The 20,653-nt window shown below is 36.6% G+C and overlaps 1 protein-coding gene and 1 pseudogene across 4 annotated transcripts in view; one reads left to right on the forward strand and one right to left on the reverse strand.

Moving 5' to 3' along the window:
- Positions 1 to 20,653, forward strand: part of LEPR (leptin receptor) — a 101,915-nt gene that overhangs the window by 67,805 nt on the left and 13,457 nt on the right. For all 4 annotated transcript variants that reach the window (XR_004974164.1, XM_036350770.1, XM_036350769.1 and 1 more), the window contains 12 exons: positions 2,758 to 2,966; positions 4,059 to 4,201; positions 6,396 to 6,540; positions 9,052 to 9,342; positions 9,484 to 9,601; positions 10,451 to 10,650; positions 12,414 to 12,562; positions 13,572 to 13,731; positions 13,850 to 13,932; positions 16,881 to 17,097; positions 17,677 to 17,859; positions 19,646 to 19,741. Coding sequence is in view for 3 of the 4 variants with exons in the window: in XM_036350770.1 (XP_036206663.1) it covers positions 2,758 to 2,966; positions 4,059 to 4,201; positions 6,396 to 6,540; positions 9,052 to 9,342; positions 9,484 to 9,601; positions 10,451 to 10,650; positions 12,414 to 12,562; positions 13,572 to 13,731; positions 13,850 to 13,932; positions 16,881 to 17,097; positions 17,677 to 17,859; positions 19,646 to 19,741 (1,994 nt within the window). In the remaining variant the exon portion in view is untranslated. The remainder of the gene's footprint in view (positions 1 to 2,757; positions 2,967 to 4,058; positions 4,202 to 6,395; positions 6,541 to 9,051; positions 9,343 to 9,483; positions 9,602 to 10,450; positions 10,651 to 12,413; positions 12,563 to 13,571; positions 13,732 to 13,849; positions 13,933 to 16,880; positions 17,098 to 17,676; positions 17,860 to 19,645; positions 19,742 to 20,653) is intronic.
- LOC118677458 lies at positions 977 to 1,439 on the reverse strand (annotated as a pseudogene).

Consider the following 20,653-nt stretch of genomic DNA (forward strand, 5'->3'; position numbering starts at 1 on the left):
TTCTTATCTCCACTCCAGGGAGTAAAGATTATGTAGCTTAAGTATGATTGTTTGTAGTTAAAGTGATTAACTACCCGCCTGGCACTTAGTTAAGGAGTTTCATCCCCTCCCTAACTTCAGGGAAAAATCCCTACCTGGGGAAACAACCTTTCTCGGAGAGGTGACCTTGGTTAAAACACACAGCGCTAAGGGGAGCAAACATATTAAGAACAGTATGCTATATACGCCAGGTCCCTTGAAACATATGCTGTGCAGATGTTTCTATACTGCAGCGACTGTGTCAAGCAGCAAGGATGGACCAGCTTCCGGCATAAAACATAAGATTTACAGAAGTTTCCAGACAAGCCATACAAAATGGTCACAAGCTTTGCTTGAAAGGGGGGGGGGGCCTACATTTGACAGCAAAGTCACAGTGTTATTCGTGAGGGCTGTGGTGTTTGTTTAATGTTCCCATTTTGGTTCAAACAATCAAGCTTGTCCACCTACAGTGTCTAAATAAAGGTAGACTTGGCTAAAGAGCATATTCTAAAGAACTGGTTAGTTGCTTTTAACCAATGCAATTAGATCACCATAAAAAAGGGGGAAAGGAGCCCATAAAATTAAACTACCTACCCCTCAAAAAAACCACCCACACCCCTTCAGCTAACCCTGACAACTACCTTCATTCACAGTGCTTTATACTTAAAGCATGACGGGGGGATGGGGGAGGGGGGAATGAATAAAAGCAGAGAGGGAGCAATGCTTTTAAATGTTTCTCAACAATCCAGACGGTACTTCTAGCCTCTGCTCATGCTTTATAACAGTGACTCAGGACAAGACATAGATTTGCTAATGTGCATTTAATCACCAAAGGACTGAAGATGTCTGGGCTTTTATTCTGTAATGTTTCTAAGACCGTGTCCATTAAATGCAAACAAAAAAAGAAGAAGTCTTGGCAGAACAGAAGAAGTGATGCACACCTGACGATGAGATCGATTTAAGTGTTATTCATGGCATATAGCCTAGTCCATGCTCTAGCTGTTTCTATGGCTTGGGCTTCGCTGGTCTTCCATTGCTCCGCTACATCATCTGCTAATGGGTCATCTGGATTGGGAGCACTTAACAAAGCCTGGGTGGATGGCAGAGCTGTGAATCTGCAGTGCTGGCGACCACTTATCTGTCACAATATCTGAACATTTTCTTCCCAACTTGTCTACATTAGGATGATAAATTTTGGTCATGAAACGTACTTTAGGTGCTGCCATGGGGTATTCTTCTGGAAGGAATAGTTCAAGTTTAAAAGCCCCTCCCTCAAAGGGGGAATCCTGGGGGCCAGCAATGACCACATGAAAATTACGGGCGTTGCTCTCATCTGGTTCTGCTTTAATGCCAGGAACTGGTTCTGCCAGCAAACATAAATGCTGGGTTTCCTTGATAATCCTGTGGGGCAGCCTGGCCATCTTGTCAGATCCCAAGTTCGGCCTCTGGTCTAGTCTCTGGCTCTGCTTGCCTCACTCACCCAGAGCTGCTGCTTTTTTAAAAAACAAAACAACAACAACAACAACAAAAATACCACAAAACCCACAACACTTTATTACTGAAAGTATTACGTATGTCCCCTCTTTTTCCCCTATTGACCCCTTCTGGCCTGTCCCCACCCCCCGCCCTAGGCCCTCATCACCCTACTGTCTTGTGTCCATGGGTTCTACACATATACATACAAGTTCTTTGATCACTTTCCCAACAACCCATGCTCCTCCGCCTTCCCTCTGAGATTCTGCATTCACAGAGCTGCTTCTTTACCTTTGTAGAAAATTGGTTGTCCATATAGGTGTTAATCTTTATTCCGTTCCAGTAATCTGCTTTTCTATCTTTACACTAATATCCATTGACTTGATTATTGTAGCTTATTAGCTATAACTTCTTTTTTAAAAATTATTTATTGTTGAAAGTATCACATATGTCTTCTTTCCTCCCATTAACCTCTCCCCACCCACTCCACCTCTCAGCACAAGCCCTCATCCCCCTACAGTCTATGCCCATTGGTTATGCTTATATGCATGCATACAAGTCCTTTGGTTGAACTTTTATCCTCCCTCCCTCCCTTCTCTACCCTCCCTCTGCTGTAACTTCTTGTTTTATTATTTTAGTGGTTGCTTTGGGATTTATAAGATAGCCTGATATTATACCTCCAAGTGATATTACACCACTTCACCGCATAATAACATATCTCCCCCCTTTCTAAGCTTGGTGCTAATGTTACACATTTTACTTCTACTTATGGTATAAACCCCACACTACATGGTAATTATTTTTGCTTTAGATCATCCGTAAATATTTACCCTCCATTAAATTTTATTTCTTTGTGTAGAACTAGACTTTCATTTGCTATCATTCATTTTCTTTTTGCCTGAAGGACTTTCTTTAACATATTTAATAATGCAGGTCTCATGGTGGTGAGTTCTTTCAGTTTTGGTACGCCAGCAAAGAAGTCGTCATTTCACATTTATTTTGAAAGATACTTATATTGGGTATAGGATTTTAGGATAGCAATTTTTCTTTCCTTTTTGTACTTCTCTTCTTGCTTATATCATTTCTGACAGCTAACCTGCTTTGACCCTTATCTTTGTTTCCCTGATATAATGTATGGCTTTGCCGATGCCCTTTATGCTGGGTGTCCAGAATAGCTCATTTCAATTTGGATTTTGTGTCCTACATTTTAAGTATAGTCAGTACCTTTACATCTATGTTAATGTTTGCCTCTCCTTTTTCACATAGGCCTGAAGTGTCAGAAGAATCACCGCTGGTCCCCCAGAAAGGCAGTTTCCGGCTTGTTCAGTGCAACTGCAGTGCTCATAAATGTTGTGAATGCCATGTGTCTGTGCCAGCAGCCAAGCTCAACTGCACTCTCTCTATGTATTTAAAAATCACATCTGGGGGAGTGGTTTTTCAGTCACCTTTAATGTCAGTTCAACCCATCACTATCGGTAAGTTGTGTATAAGAAAATCACAGATCTAAACATGAGTCATACAAATAGGTTAAACACGGCTTACAAAATTTGTCACTAGCTTATCTCGCTTTCACCAGCTCTGTAATCATGGTAAACGTGGTGCCAGGGAGTATAGTGAGCAGCTTCTGGAATGGTTGTAGCATTCAGTCATTCAGTAGTAACAGCAGTATTGCTATCTTTGCAATTGTAACCTAAATTCTTGCTTGAAAACAATTTTATTTCTTTAAATCCTTTTTCTGTCTAATGAGATATACTAATAAAGTATTTGGTTATCACATTTTTACATCTCAGATAGCTATTTATGAAAATAAGTAGGAGCTTTTTTTTTTGCCTGGATTTATTCCTTCAATAAATATTTCTTAGAGGCTCATGATTTGGGAGCCGGGGAAAACAGTGGTGAATGAGACAAAGTTCTTGCCTCACAGAGTAGGGACAAATAATAGTGGGCAGAGATGAACAAAAAGTAAACAAGGAGTAATTTTCTATACAAATCTGAGCAAAAGAAAAACTCAAATAATAAGTAATGCTCCATGTTTTCAGTGCAGAGATCCCCCTAAATTTTTTGACCAGCTTGAATATGTTACTACAAATGTGACTAATATAAGTAAATGTTAACTTAAAATATTTAACTTTTTAATTCAGTTTTGTGTACATATGTTAAATAATATATTTTAATTATTAATATATAATTATATAATATATAATTTAACAGTGTTACTATTTTTTTCAGCTCATATTTCCTTAGGTAGATATATATTAACTCTTTACTCGTATCTTTGCATCATTGTTTTTGACATCACTAGAGTCACTTTTCTAGGTATCTGAAACAATTTTCCTCACAATTTCTCCTTTACTTCTAAGTTATTGGGGATATATCACTTTTTGAATCTGCATATGACATTATATCTTAACATTAGGACTTTCAAGTAATTTGTCCTCCAGGTCACCTTTTAAGTAGTTGAAAGAACAAGATGTGCTAAAATTTCAATTTGACTTCATTTTATGATTATCACAAGAAACGCTTGACTTAAAACATGTTCTTTTTTTCCTTTTTTTTTTTTTCTTAAGTGAAGCCCGATCCACCATTAGGTTTGCATATGGAAATCACAGACAGTGGTGATTTAAAGATTTCTTGGTCCAGTTCAACATCGGTACCGTTTCAACTTCAATATGAAGTGAAATATTCAGAGAATTCTACAAGTATGAGAGAAGTAAGTATATTTTAGTAAAGGAAAAGTTGAGATGCAACTAAAGTAAAGGTGAGACTCAGCTATGTCCCATAGAAAGTGCTCTCCGCATACCAAATATGCCTGCTCCTTGTAGAGCAGGATCCGTTATAACTTAACATTGCACCACTGGCTTTCATTTAAGATCAGCATAGGAACTTACCATATGAACAGCATTTCTGCATCTTCTGTAAAATGCTTTTAGAAAAATTATTTGACGTTACTCAGTGTTGCTTATATATGGATCTATGTTACATATTGAAGAGCATGACAAATTCCTTCTAGAATTTACTGATAGAGAAAGTTCCTCTTCTAAAAAAGTTTATATATATTAAATTGATCTCTCTTCTTTTCCCTGTTTTCTCTTCCCCTCCCCTCTCTTCTTTCTTCCTCTCATTTACACACACACACACACACACACACACACACACACACACAGTTAAATGGCTACAGGAAGTCCAACTACACAAACTTGAATTCATTTATAATTTTTTCACCTACCGATCTTCTTTGATTTCTGATGTTACATTTAATCCTTTTAAAAATTGCTTAGTATATTTATTTACATGCAGTGCAGTGTATGCACTTGCACTGATTTTCTCAGTAAGTTTTTGTGGAGCTCCTGCTCGATATCAAGAACTGCCATGCTTGTATCAGGCAGTAGACCAGAATGAGAGCAGTTTGGGAGTACTGGTGAGAGACGGTGGGTTATAGCATTAAATGGAGGTAGGGGAAGATTTCATTGAGAGGCTGGCAGTGTAAATATGTGGGGGAATCCGGTTCCAAATAGAGAAAACAGCCATTCAGAGGTTCTAACCTGGGTGAGAGGCTGGAGGCCAGGGGAGTGAATGAGAGTAAGGGTAACAGTGTGAATCAAAGTGGATAAAATCAAAGGGAATAGTGGTCTAGTTTCATTCTGTTGCATGTGTCTGTCCAGTTTCCCAAACCAATATAATGTTACTAACAAGTTACCTCAATCAAAACCAATCAATCAGCTAATCCTATATAATAAAGAGTTAATATGCTAATTAGACCAAACAGCAGAATGACCATCTGGACGACCTTCTGGACAACCATCCGGATGACCTTCTGGATGAAGCCAGGGCTGTGAGGGCCAGCCAAGGCTGTGAGGGGCCTGTGAGGGGCTGCAAGGGGCTGCAAGGGGCTGCAAGGGCCAGCCGAGGCAGCCAGGGCTGCTAGGGCTGAGCCCCTTGCACAAATTTCATGCATCGGGCCTCTAGTATGCAATAAAACCAAGAAGGTTAGGGGAGGAGAGCAAGGAGATTGTTAAGAACCTCATGGGCCATGCATGGACTTTGGCACTTTGTGAAACTAATTGTTCTGTGATTTAGAGATAAATATCTGTTTTCTTAGATCTAGGACAACTTTTTTTAAGACTTTATTTTCATAAAGAGTAGGATGGGAATTCTTTTATGATGTGTATGGAAAACCAGAGTTAAGACTTCTCTGGGCTTCAGCTTTCTGATCTGTAAAATTGAGAAAATAGGATTTTAAATACTATAGGTGACCTGATATTGTTTAATGGGTTCCTAATGCTTTTCATCATTTTCATTCTATGGCGCCTTGAAGTCTAAGACACAGGGAAGCCCAATAGTTTTAGAGTATATCATTAGGAAACCGAATTTATTCGCTAAGCAATTCTTTGCTGGTGCTTTATGCAAAGTTAGATCTCTTAAATATTTTCCTTCTACTTTATAAACTGTATTTTGATTCACTGTAGTTTATCATCAGTCTAAGATTCTTAAAAATTATTCATGCCCTCCATCTGTGACGTTTTCCTCTAGGAACAAAGCTGTTCTCTGTTCACCCTGCCCATCATTTCCACCATGTGCTTTCCAGTTGTCAGCAGGGGCATGACGCTTCCCATTGACACTATATATCTCAAGATTTGAAAAGTTATATTCATTATCATCCAGTTAAAAATATTTGTTTATTGTCATTGTGATTCTTGGACTCATGGGTTATGTAAAATTTTATTGACTAATGTACCAACCTTTGTTATTTGGTTATTAATTTCTGTTTAATTCCATTGTGGCCAGCTAACTCCTCTGTAAGATTTTAATTCTTTGAAATTTGTTGAGACTTGCTTGTGATCTCACAAGGGGTAAAGGGCTCACAGTGACTTGATACTTTGGTGTTTTCAAATAATATTTAACAGGCTGATGAGATCGTCTCAGCCACATCTCTGCTAATAGACAGTGTGCTTCCTGGGTCTTCGTATGAGGTTCAGGTGAGGGGCAAGAGGCTGGATGGCCCAGGCATCTGGAGTGACTGGAGCACCCCTCTTACTTTTACCACACAAGGTAGGTTTTTGTAAGAGTACCTTCTATTGAAAAGGGAATATGTTTTTTGAAGTTGTGTTTGGTATATTATAAGATTATTAAATGTTGTGGCACTAAACCAGAAAGACATTTCTACATAAATTTTGCAAAAGCTAATTCGTTAATGAAAACATGTATAAGAGCTCCCAGGTGTGTATGCATCCATAGCAGTATCTTGTTGAATTACTTTCTTTTTCAAAATGTACAGTTAATATAAAAGTTTCAAACTCACAAATTCAGAACACTACTTGTATTGATGTTTCCTTAACTTACTTAAAAAAATAATCTTAGAGAGAGGAAGGCAGGGAGAGAGAGAAATATTGATGTGAGAGAGAAACATTGATCGGTAGCCTTCTGCATGGGACTTGACTGGGAATCGAACCCGAAATCAGGTATGTGCCCTGACCAGGAATTGAACCTGCCATCTTTTGGTGCACAGGATGATGCTCCAACCAACTGAGCCACATCGGCCAGGGCTTCTTAACTCACATTTTGAAAAATCAGATATATTTATTAAAAAATATATTTTTCTATACATATTGTTTTATTTATTTCAGAGAGGAAGGGAGAGGGAGAGAGAGAGAGAGAGAGAAACATCAATGATGAGAGAAAATCATTGATTGGCTGCCTCCTACATGACCCCCACTGGGGATCAAACCCACAACCTGGGCATGTGCCCTTGGCCAGAATCGAACCTGGGACCCTTCAGTCTACAGGCCGACGCTCTACCCACTGAGCCAAACTGGCGAGGGCCTTATTTATATTATTTAAAAAGTAAATATTCAACATTTACCCCATCAATTTCAATACATTTGTTTAATGTAAATTTTACAAATTGTCAGGTTTTTAATAAATTGTCTTTCTTATTTTAAACTAATATTTTAGCACTTAATAATGCCAAAATACTTTGACTTTAATCCGACTTCCCAGTTAAGCCTTAATTATATGCATTCGATTTTGAAGTGAAATGTTTTGTGTGTTTATTACCTTTAAAACAAAAAGCTTCAACTTACTTTTTAAAAGTTCATTTGTACTCTTTTGAAAAATGGATTATTCTGAGTCTTTTGAAGCAGCTGAGTAACGAGATGTGGAGCACATGGAAGGTAGGTTAATGGTCTCTCAGGTCCCGGCTAGGTACTTATTTGCAGTAAGTAATGTACTATGAGGCTTGAATGCCACTCTACACTAGTTTATAAACCTAATGCACTGGCTTCTGTCCAGTACTTTCATGCTACTGAGTTTTTTCCTGTTTATGTCTAACTGCCAATGGCTGGCGTAGATTTTAAATATAAAGATATTGGAGTTTAGCATGCTGTTGCAGAAAACTTAAAAACCAATGAAGTGTTTTCGATTTTGTTTTTTGGGATAACCCAAAAAATGTTATGTAAGAAAACAGATATTCATATGTTATCAGCAGAAAATGGTTTACCTTAAATATACTGATTTTATAATGCACTCTGGCAGAAATAATTTCTTCCTTTGTTAACAGTTGTTGACTTTTATTCTATTTCTAATTAAAAGCACAGACAAACTATGTTTCCAATAACAGGGAACTGAAAAAGTAGGATGGAATAGTGTATAGACATTAAAAGTAATATTTTAGAAAAGTTTGGGTTCGCTTTGTCTTCAAACACAGATTGGAATAAAATAACTCAAAATTATGCTACAGAGCAGTAATATACAGACCTGCTTTGTATATTGGTGCATTAATTTTACATTTCCTAACTAGTTTTCTTATTTAAAGCTTATTTCTATACCTTTCCTACTAATTTGAAATTTTCATATATCCAAATGAGATAATAGTCCACCATTTTTTGGGGGGAGGGAGGGATGAATGTTATCTTACAGAGATTTAAGAACTCACCCTAAGCTTCACTGATTCTTAAAGCAAAGTCTCATGGAAGACAAGTCATTGTGGAATTAGACTACATTTCACTTTCGTTAAATTTCTACCTATCACTTAGCAAGTGACCATTATTCATGAAATCATACCCTATATAATAAAAGGCTAATATGCAAATTGTCCCCTTGGGAGTTCGCCCAGAAGACCGGGAGTTTGATCGCTCGCTATGATGTGCGCTGACCACCAGGGGGTGGCGCGGAACATGGCAGGTGACCAGCGGTGATGGTGATGGTGGGGCACTAAGGGAGTGAGGGAAGGAGGAGGCAGGGAGGCAGGGAACCTGATCGGCCCTGATCACTGGCCAGGCCTAGAGACCCTATCCATGCACGAATTTCATGCACCGGGCCTCTAGTATTATAATAAAACTGAAGATATTTATGGAAGGTCAAGTATTTGAGAATGGGAGTGCTTGGGATCTTAACTAGCTGTACACAAACAGGCAGTTACAATTATGCAGTCTCTTAGCACACTTGTTTTGTTTTTGGCAGTGTCATCCCTGAATGCTTTTATCAATTTTTTTTACATAGTAAATTGTTTACACAATGTTTTCTTTCTTCATCGGATTTTCTACCTTTCTTCCCTCATTACAGATGTCATATACTTTCCACCTAAAATTCTGACAAGTGTTGGGTCTAATGTTTCTTTTCACTGCATCTACAAAGATGAAAACAAGATTGTTTCCTCAAAAAATATTGTTTGGTGGATGAATTTAGCCAAGAAAATTCCTGAAAGCCAGTATAACATTGTGGGTGACCGTGTTAGCAAAGTTACTCTTCCCAGTTTGAATGCAACCAGACTGCGAGGAAAGTTCACCTACGATGCAGTGTACTGCTGCAACGAGCATGAGTGCCACCATCGCTATGCTGAATTGTATGTGGTTGGTAAGCACACTGAGGTTTTCTTCCTTTTGTTCCACAAGATAAATTTATCTTAGGGACTCTGTATTAGAGTCTCATTTATTTTCATTAAGCACTCTTTTGGTATTTTTGCTGCATATTAATATTTTTATGTGTTTTAAATAGATGTCAATATCAATATATTATGTGAAACTGATGGGTACTTAACTAAAATGACTTGCAGATGGTCACCTAATGCAATCCAATCACTCACGGGGAGTACTTTGCAATTGAGGTATCATAGGTATGTATTCTTTTTCTGTTTTTATTTTTGTGTGGATATGTTGAGATAAAAATTTCCTATAGAAATATCGCCATCACGGTATTCTTGTAGCTTTTCTTCTTGAAAGAGGATAGTAGAATATACTTCATTAGAAAACAGTAGCTGCTACTTTTAGCCATTTTAATGCCATATTAAGAGCAAATAGTGGCAGAAGGGCTGTTTCAAAGAAGAGGAGAAATGCTTTGTATGTTATGAGACAGGGTGTTGATAGGGGCTCAGTTATAAAAAAATGATTTTCTTCTCTGAGAAGGTGAATGATATTCTTTACTATATGATTCATATGCAAAGCAAGAATTGATATCTTCAAAATTATACTGCTTTGAACTAGAAAGTAGTCGGACACTGTAATTATGCTATAATTACTATCGACTCTGTTTTCAGTTTGTGGTAGAATTTAATCTGTATTGAAAGTGTAAGGAAATTATTTTCCTTCCCATCTCAGGGATGCCCACTACTGCTTTTGGCCTATAGTTTTAAAATGGTATTACATAGGTATAATATTAGCTTAGCTTTCAAAGTGTTAATAGGTCTTTCTATAACTGGGTCATTATCTCCTTGCTAGAGCAATGCCATTTAATTTATTTGCATTCCCACTTAGTGTCTAGTGAAATATTTAATAAGGGTTACTGTCTGCCTTTATGGAAAAACAAGATTGTGATGTAGCTGGGAATTCTAAAATACCTGTTTAATAAGGACAACTACTTTTAGATGGAGCAAAACCGGTACCTTTTAAATAGCAAAGCAGAATTCTCAAATCTTACTGCTTCCATCAATGTTGTATATTAATAGACTGTTTTCATGTCTTTCAAGGAGCAGCCTTTATTGTTCTGATGTTCCATCTATTCATACCACCTCTGAACCCAAAGATTGCCATTTGCAGAGAGATGGTTTTTATGAATGCATATTTCAGCCAATCTTTCTATTATCCGGCTACACAATGTGGATAAGGATCAATCACTCTCTGGGTTCATTGGATTCTCCTCCAACGTGTGTTGTTCCTGATTCCATGGGTAAGTTAAATTGCTGTGTGTCTTCATTTTTACCAGCAGACTTGGATTTAGGTTGATTCAGGGCAGTTGTATTTTACTACATATTTTCTGGTCATATTAGATTTAAATATTTGTTCTGCTCATAGTGAAATTGAGAAGACAATCAGCATTTGAAAGTTTTACTATATTTACTGTATTTTAAAATTTTTGTAGCACAATTTTTTAGCAATAGGAATATTTTCAGCATACTATTTGATGAGTGAAATTTAATAATATTATTAATAATGCACTACTTTGTATTTTTTCCCCCCAATGTACTTATAGAAACATTTGGAGTTTTTAAATCTCAAAGTTTAATTTAGGTATTCTGATGGTTTTTGTAATCTGAATAGTAATAACTCAAGGCTTTAATTTATGAGGCTGTGTAGGGAGCAGCATTCAAAATAGCTAAAGTCAAGTGAAGAAGAGAAAATAGACAAGGAAGGATGACATCCATGATGAAATTTTAAATACTCTTTTCAAAACACATTTTGATTTCAAAGGATTAAGAGGACCCTGGGAAAATTTGATATATCCATCCAGTATTATTACTGTGGAAGCTTTGAGAAAGGATCCATTTATGATTGTGCAACAGAGATAAAAGAATACATTTCAGTGCTCTGTACTATTTTTGTTGGGAAAATATGCCAAAAATCACTATTTGATTCGTTATACTTTCAAATAATTAGTACATACACATCAGAGTTAAAACCTTCATTTTGTTAAATAGAAAATAAACTCATAATGTTTAGATTTCTTTTTCCACACAAAGTCACATTGTTGTGCTTGGGCATTGGGACTTTTGATTTCCAAATATGTTGTGTTGCTACATTGTCTTTTTTTATTTAAAAAAATGTTCTTGACATTTTAGTCACCTTTGCCTCCATTTCTGTCCCCTGGGAGGTCAATTTGGGGCGGGAGGGGAGGGGGGCGGGGAGGAGATATATGTACTACTATTTGTAATACCTTAAACAATAAAATAAAATTAAAAAAAAATACAACTAAAGGAGATTTAAAATGGCAGCAGAGTAAGTGGATGCTGCATGGACATGCCCAGGAACCAACTGGAATTACAACTAAAATACAGAAAAACTTCCTGAATAATCAATGGAAAACTTGAAGGAAAGAACCCTAATACCCAAGAACTGAAAGTGGAGACTGCATGGAGACTGATTTATTTTGTATATTGTAAATAATAATAATAATAATAATAATAATAATAATAAATTTAAAAAATACGGCTTTAAAAAAAAAGCCTGTTTTTCATAGATTTTAAAGAGCCAAGTCTTCACTCTGCAAGACTACCTCTGACCTTGACCCAGAAATACTTACTAATAGATAGTAGAAGAGTTTGAAATTCACACGTGTGGGAATGGATGCAGTGCATATTTTTTGCCTTTAATTAAAGCTCTACATGGAACAGAGTTTGCTCTCAATGTTTATCCCGTGTTCAGTATGGTATCTTCTGCATGCAGAGCCAAGGGCTCAATTTCTAATCAGGTCTTACTATAAACAGAGTGACATGGACAATGTATTGATCTTTAAAGAATCAACCTATTTGCAAAATAATCCCTTTTGTATTTATTATATAAAGTTGTAGGGGAGCAAATGAGATAAGGGATGTGACATTTTTTGAAAAAGAGCTACTGCTTTATAAATATAAGGTATGGAAATAGAACATCATAAGAATGGTTTTTAAAACATCATTACTGTTACATATACTGTGTTTTTTTTAAAATTTCTAGTAAAACCATTGCCTCCATCCAGTGTGAAAGCAGAAATTACTGCAAAAATTGGATTATTGAAAATATCTTGGAAAAAGCCCATTTTTCCAGAGAATAATCTTCAGTTCCAGATTCGTTATGGCTTAAATGGAAAAGAAATACAGTGGAAGGTAACTTTTATCTAGAAATTTCTTTAGCTTGTTTCACTAAATGTTATTTCTGACTATTTTAATAATTTTATTGCAACTTACTTTGTTGTCATAAGATTTATTTATTTAGTATATCCTCTGTATTCTGTAGCTATTTTTGTTACAGTGATCTAAGTTTAACCCTTTAAAGAAATAAAATTTCCTACAATCTATCATTTCCAAAAGTGAGCTTTTACCATTGGCCCCATAAAATGTTTCTTTAAAAAAGCTTGCATGGTTAAACAAGTTTAGGAAACCCTGTATCACTGTATGTTCCTAGTGTAAAGTCATAGTTTATTACATATTAAAGATTAGGAAAGGTCCTGCATTAAAGAAACATTTATTTGTGAATTTACTTCATCTTATGTTTCTCAAACTTATTTTACCAATAAGCCCCTTTTTATCCAACATATAATTATATTCTTTAGTACACGTATCCAATGGAATACATTTTGGAAGAAGCTGCTTTTACCAAATAACCAGAATCATACCCCTAGGTGCAAGTGTGCATATGATGACTCATGGTGTCAGTTGTCTGATGGCAGCCTGCAAAGACTTACAAACATCACTAGGTCATGATGATTGTAACTGAAATGAATGTGATTCTTTACCTGCTTATTGAGGAGATTGAATATCAGAGATCCTCCACAGCAGGCCCTATTAACTACTAGGTTAAAATTCTTAATAGTTTTTGTGGATAGAGGCTTAGTGGACAGAGATGTGTAATAATAGGCTTATGAGAACGATTGGGAAGTGAGGCTGCAAGTGAACCAGTCCAAATCTGGTTACAACAAGGGGACTAAGATAGTCCTTAACCTGAAGGAGCTCATGATCCAAGCCTGATAGGAGTATTTCCAAAGCCAGAAGACATGAAGTCAGTTTACTCTTCAATTGGGAATAGTGTTAAGGTTTAAAATAAAGTGTACTTCAGGGCCCTTTAGCCACCTGTGTGTGAGTCATGATCAATCTAATGCATTGACTTATGTTACAGATGCATGAGGTATATGATGCAAAATCAAAATCTGTCAGTCTCCCGGTGCCAGACCTGTGTGCAGTCTACGCTGCTCAGGTGCGCTGTAAGAGGCTGGATGGACTGGGATATTGGAGTAATTGGAGTACTCCAGCCTACACAGTGGTCATGGATGTAAAAGGTCTGTAGAGATTTTGTAAACGTGTCTTAAAAATGCATGTGTGTGTTTCAAATGCTATGACTGAAAAATATTACCTCTGAGAATACAAGTACAACTTGGGCTCCTTGTTGTTTTGCAGTTCCTATCAAAGGACCTGAATTTTGGAGAATAATTCATGAAGACAGTACAAAAAAGGAAAGAAATGTCACTTTACTTTGGAAAGTATTTCTGCTTTTTTATGTTATTCTTCATTGTTCATAATTTTAGGCTCTGCAATCCCATATTTCATTTCCATTTTAAGAGACGATCACAGATAGCTAAGATCCCTAGGGGAGGATGTGTCAGCATGGAGTTAGGAGACTTTAGTTCTATTCTCAGCTTAAGGTATTATAGTTATGTCAGTACTATTTTGGCAAAGTCACCTGAACTCTTTAGCCTAATCTGTATAAAAGTAGGATTGCACCAGATGACATCTAATGTTCCTTCAAGTCCAAGAATTCTATTTATATTTAATCCTAAACAAAGTAAATGCCTTCTCCACATACCTCAAGGACATCTAGAACAAGAGATATTCTTTTTGCATGATGACATATAAACTGTGGATATTTCCATAAACAGTGGATATTCAGCCTAACAATTTTCAAAACATTCTCTCTACTATATGAATTTTGTATCCCAAGTGAGTGGATTATTTTTTGTCACAATTTTGGGGCAACACAAACATTCAGTCCACAGCAAACATTATCTGCCATTAGGGAATTACAAATTCCAACAACAAGTGTGTAGAGATACCACTACATACTTCTTAGAATGGTTAAAATAAAAAAAAAAACAATGGATAATAAATTGCTTGCAAATATGCAAGGCAACAGGAAGTTTTATTCTTTTCTGGTGGGACTACAAAATGGAAGATAGTTTGGTAGTTTCTTACAAAGTTAAACAGTGTTACCATATGATCCAGCATCATACTATTAGCTCTTTACCCAACTGATTTGAAAACTTGTCTTCACATAATAATTTGCACATACATGTTCATAGTAGCTTTATTCATAATCACTTCAAACTGGAAGCAACCAAGATATCCTTCTATAGATGAATAGCTAAACAAACTATGGTACTTCCGTCCAGTGGAATGTTATTCAGTGATAAAAAGAAATTTCTATAAAGCCACAAAAAGATGTGGATGAATCTTAAATGCATGTAGCTTAGTGGTAGAAGCCCATCTGAAAGGTCTACATAATGATTCCACATACATGACATTCTGAAAAAGGCATAACTATAGAGAAGATAGAAATATTGGTGGTTTCTAGGGGTTTGGCTGATGATGAAAAGTTTGAATAGGTAAAGCACAAGGGATTTTTTATGGTGGTTAAACTATTCTGTAGATTGCCATGGTGGGTACACAGTATGGTGAGTACATATGCATTAGTCAAAACCCATAGAGAGCAACCCTTAATGTATGCAAATTAAAAATAAATCACTTAGTGGGTTGGAGGATCCCGGGATGGAATCCAGACTTGGACAAAAGAATCTAACTGTATTACAAGTGTATGCAAAACCTCACTGAAGGAGGTGGGAGAAAAAAGTGCAGGCCTAAGTAACTTTGTAAATGCATGGATTCTTAAAACTAAGGCAAAAGAAGTGGCATTATGCACTGGGTTCTATTTGATAATGTTAATTATTATGGGTTAACAATTCTTATACTACTGTACATGTAAACTGGAATTGAATAATCAAGGAAATGGGTGTGGATGGTGGGACCCAGATGTCTCATAGTTGGATTGGTTATAGAGAATCTAGGGGCAGAAGACCAGAATGACCCGTATGGTGAGGGCTTAGAGTTGGAGACATCAGTATGAGCTTCTGTTTAGCTTAATATGGCTACAGATGGATGCATTTAGAAGTATTTATAGATATAAATATTAGTATACACACATATATTATCTTGATTTGCACTCGAGTAACGACACTCCAGTGACAAGGAGCATGCTCAGATTTGTATTTCTAATGGTATTTCTAATACCATTCTCCAATGAAAGGAACTAAAGTTCCTTGAAAATGGCTGGTTTGGGACCGGGGCAGGAAATCCACAAGATGAGCCTAGAGCAGCTTCCTAGTACCAAAAAGTAAGGAAGTTTATCATCATTTCTAATCGATGGTTACAAAAGTAAATATTTGTATATGAAAACTGACATGGATTTTACAAAATGAAATGTGAAATATGCATGATTTTTCAGACATTTCATTCTTGCAATGTTTGCTGCAAGAATCTCATTCCTCACTCACCCAGGTTATTTCAGGCCCTGTAGGGGTAGATGTGTATGTGCTTGTGTGTTTTTTTTTTCTGATATCTGACTTATAGGAACCTCAGTGACAAAAGAAAGGAAGGAAGGAAGAAGGAAGGAAGGAAGGAAGGAAGGAAGGAAGGAAGGAAGGAAGGAAGGAAGGAAGGAAGGAAAGAATTGAGCAGCAGCACTGGTCTAGTCTGTTGTAGAGTCAAGCTTTCTGGGGTTTACAAAGGATTGGCAGCACTTATTCTTACCTGAAGCAGGTGAAGGCGGTGGGAGAAGTGGTGTATTCTGTAGAGTGGAGGACTGGAATTGGACTAAATCTGTATTTTACACTGGAACTGTCAGTGACCTGGTATGATTTATTTTCAGCCTTGGACTGAAATTCTGGGGTGCCATGCACACTGTTCTGACAGCTTCTGTTACTTGAAGTGGCAGAATATCAAGGGAAGGGAAAATGAGTGACGATTTTACTGCGATTAATATATGATGATGAAGAACATTTTTCAGCTTTTCTCTACCGGTCTTTTTTTTTTTTTTTTTTCTTTAAAATTAGAGCGAAACTTTTTGGTAGAAAAACTTTGTATTCATACTTCATTATCTTCCAATGATTTATTTTCTGAATATTAAGAGAGAAAAAAAAACCAGGAGAGGGAAAATAACTTTGCTATGCTCCATACCCACCTGACACCTTCACCTAGCCTGTGGTCAGAGGCAGACCCTCCCCTCCCCCACCGCCTCCTACCTCAGCCTGCACATAGGCAGTGCTGCCTCTGGTCTGACCCTGCCTCCCAGTGGGAATGTATAGTAAGAGTTCGTGAGCACAGTTGGTGTAAAGAGCACTGTAGCCCTTAAACTAATCCAGTTTTATGTTTACTCCAGCCCCTGATGAAAAATGATTCATTGTGCCGTGTGAGAAGATATGTAGTAAAGCATCACACTGCCCGCAATGGAACATGGTCAGAAGATGTGGGCAACCACACCAAATTCACTTTCCAATGGACAGAGCAAACACATACTGTTACAGTTCTGGCTGTTAATTCGATTGGTGCCTCTTTTGCAAATTTTAATTTAACGCTCTCATGGCCTATGAGCAAAGGTAATTGAAAAAGTACAGGGTAGTAAACCTGTGCCCTTTTAAATATTTAATCTTTGTAAACTCCTTCCATTCTAAATGGTCTCCCAAGAAACCTGTGATTCCCTGAATCTGAAAGTTTCTGTTTTACCTTGATCTCTTCTTTGTCTGAAAAATAGCAAACTAGATGGTACTCTGATTATGTATATGGTCTTGGGGTTTTCATGTGGTAGAACATGGTTGAAATGATATTATAATGTGAGAATATTCTAATAAATCTAATGCTTTTGGACCAGTGATGGTCATAGGTAAATCAATCAATCTCTCTCTGTCTCTCTCTCCCTCTCTCTCCCCCTCTGTCTCTCTCTTGATATGCACAATTACATGTATACATGTGTTATATGGATTATACATGGGTTATATGGATTATAAATATATGTAATAGTATGGCATATTATATGGATGCAAGTAATTGCTCAGACTTGAAAATGTCTGCCTTCCATTCCTTCTCTCCCTTTCCAGGAGCTTATATGTTCTTCAAGGGTATTAGGAGATTTTCATTAATTTTGATTTTAAAAATAAATATTTTTCTTTTCTCCTCAGTAAATATTGTGCAGTCACTCAATGCTTATCCTTTAAATAGTAGTTGTGTGATTCTTTCCTGGATGCTATCACTTAGTGATTACAATCTGATATATTTTATTCTTGAGTGGAAAATTCTTAATGAAGACAATGAAATTAAATGGCGTAGAATCCCTTCGTCTGTTAAGAGGTATTATATCCATGGTAAGTTTACTATACTTTAATAAGTTTTTCTTATGGGTTAGTATGATACTACAGATTACTAATTCAATTAATAGAGCCAGTTAATTAAATAAAACTTGAAAAATATAGATGACAATACCATCTGAATACTTGTAATTTTATCACCTTACCATAAACATTTAATTCTATTTCATTTGATCCTTTTTCATTTAAATATTTTACACAATGGTCATCATACCATGTAATTTACCACTCTCCTTCTGATTTGTTCCTTTGGTATATCACAAACATGTTTCTATTTTCTCCCCTATCCCTTTACTTATTATTTTTAATGACCATATTGCATTTTATGCCAAAATCTACTTAAACTGTTTATTTGAGAACTATTTCCATTGCTTTCAGCTTTATGTTTAAACCAATTTGTAATGGCTTTTGATATCTGCTGCCAAGTTGTTTTCTTGAATTGTGTGCCAACTTATAACTCCACTCGCAATGAGTGGAAGTGCCATGCTGAAGGTCTGAGGATCTAGGACCTGGGGACATAACCAGCACAAACTCCCAAAAGTAGACCAGTTGCCCCAGGAGGTGATTACAAAGTTTAAGTGCACAATACAGCATTCCAACTCTGAGTTAGGTTTAAGTATAGAGAAGCCAAGGATTGCCCTGATCTTATCCTGTATAATAAAAGCCTAATATGCTAAGTGTCTGGTCATCCATTCAACTAATCAAAGTGTAATATGCTAATGATATGCTAAGGCCGCTCAACCACTCGCTATGATGTGCACTGACCACCAGGGGGAAGATGCTCTGACCAGTAGTTTAGCTTGCTGCTGGGGTTCAGCCGATCAGGACTGAGCAAGATGGGCCGGACATGCCCTGGAGCCCTCCCATGATCCCTCCCCGGCTGGCCAACCTCCTGTGTCTCTCCCTGGCCCTGATTGTGCACCGGTAGGGTCCCTTGGCCTGGCCTGTGCCCTCTCATAATCCAGGCTGAGATACCACCCCCCAACAGAGTGCACAAATCCATGCACCAGGCCTCTAGTTGTGTAATCTCATCCCAAAGACTCATATGTTTATTTCAGAGACCTAGAATTTAGCCTTAGGCTAAATAGAAACAAATTCTTGATAGAAAACTAAATTCATTTCATTACCACTATTATCCAGGTGGTTACTCTCTGTGCTTTTCATTATATCATGTGGACTTTAGGTTTCAAAGAGATTTATCTCTTGTGAACTCATTTTTATATCTTAATAGCACTTGATAGATTCATTTTGAGCTTTGCAACGGAGATGGCCATCCTTCAGTAATCTAGACTCTTGGATATTGCAAGGAGATTCCTGGTTCCCACCCCTATCTTTTTAATATAGGATTTCACAAGACTTGAGGCTTCTAGCTGCCCTTGTAGGAAAACTAAGTAGCTAAATTCCTGTGTAAAGGAAATATTGCTCACCTTGGAGATACAGGAGAAGAGGTAGAGCATACTGTCCTGGACAGGGTAGTACAACACTTATATACCCCGAACTTGAACAAAGTGGCTATCACTGGAACATGTCTTTGAAAAATTGCCATTTCCTATCTCTGGGTAAGATTTTTAAAACTGTTACTTGTAAAATTATTGTCATTATTAAAGAAATTTGGAGTTCTGAGGTTGTTTTGAAATTCCTTTAATTATCAGTTTCAATCCATAATAACAACTAATTTCTATGTTTGGAAATATAGGAGGGTCACTTAAAAATGTTTTATATAGATTTCACTCATTTATATGAATTCAGTAAGAATGACCCTTTAATATGTTTATTTCCTCAGATCATTTTATCCCAATTGAGAAGTATCAATTCAGTCTTTACCCTATATTTATGGAAGGAGTGGGGAAACCGAAGATAATTAATAGTTTTACCCAAGGTAAAACTTTTACTTTCAGTTTCTTTTTATACAGATGAATGGTTTCCTGTGTAGTGGTAATGTTGCCATCTGGCTATTCTCCTGATAAAATAGTGCAAGGGTCCAGCATCTTATGTGTTCCAGGGTACATGCAGTCAGGATGTGTGGTTCCAAGGTGGTAGTAAGAAAGAGAATAATCAGGCACGGTATTGAATTCTTGTATTGGTAAGTAAAATTTTTAGTCTCAAATTGGGTAAAAAGTTGATGCAAACAAAATAAAGGGAAATACACAGCTATATAATAAAATACATCTTCATAAAGACTAGTTAGAAATATATTATTTTTCTGAACATTTTTATATAATGTATATAAATGCACCTTCCCCAAAGAATATGTTTGGGAGCATATATTTGTGAGTCCATAAATTTTAATCAGTCTTCTAAAGGAAATAATTTTTCCTCTGAAAATAAAACTGGAGAGGTTGTCATAGACTGGGCCTCTCATATTTCTGATTCATCTTACCATATTTGGCATATTTACATTTTACTATTACTTTTTAAATTGTCTTCACATCCAAGCACACCAATAATGAAGTTTCAAGAGATACACATTTTGCCTGGTTTTAGAATGAAAATAATTAAAAGAATTCATTAATGAATTATTGAACAAATGAGAATTCTTCTAAGCAGTGGGACTTGAACAGTGAACATCATTCTCTAACCTCCAGGACTCCAATGGGAGTGAGAGACAATAAACAAATCATGTATAATATAATGTCAGATAAAAGTGCCATGAAGTAAGATGAAGGGATAGACTTAAAATGTGGTGTGGTAGTTAGAACGGCCAACATTTGTCTTTTTCATTGTGCAGATGATATTTGAGTAGAGCTTTGCAAGCACAAAGGGGAAGACCATTTCAGCAAGGGCTAGGAAG

The sequence above is a fragment of the Myotis myotis genome, unplaced genomic scaffold, assembly GCF_014108235.1.
Source record: "Myotis myotis isolate mMyoMyo1 unplaced genomic scaffold, mMyoMyo1.p scaffold_m19_p_2, whole genome shotgun sequence".
Taxonomy (NCBI): Eukaryota; Metazoa; Chordata; class Mammalia; order Chiroptera; family Vespertilionidae; genus Myotis; species Myotis myotis.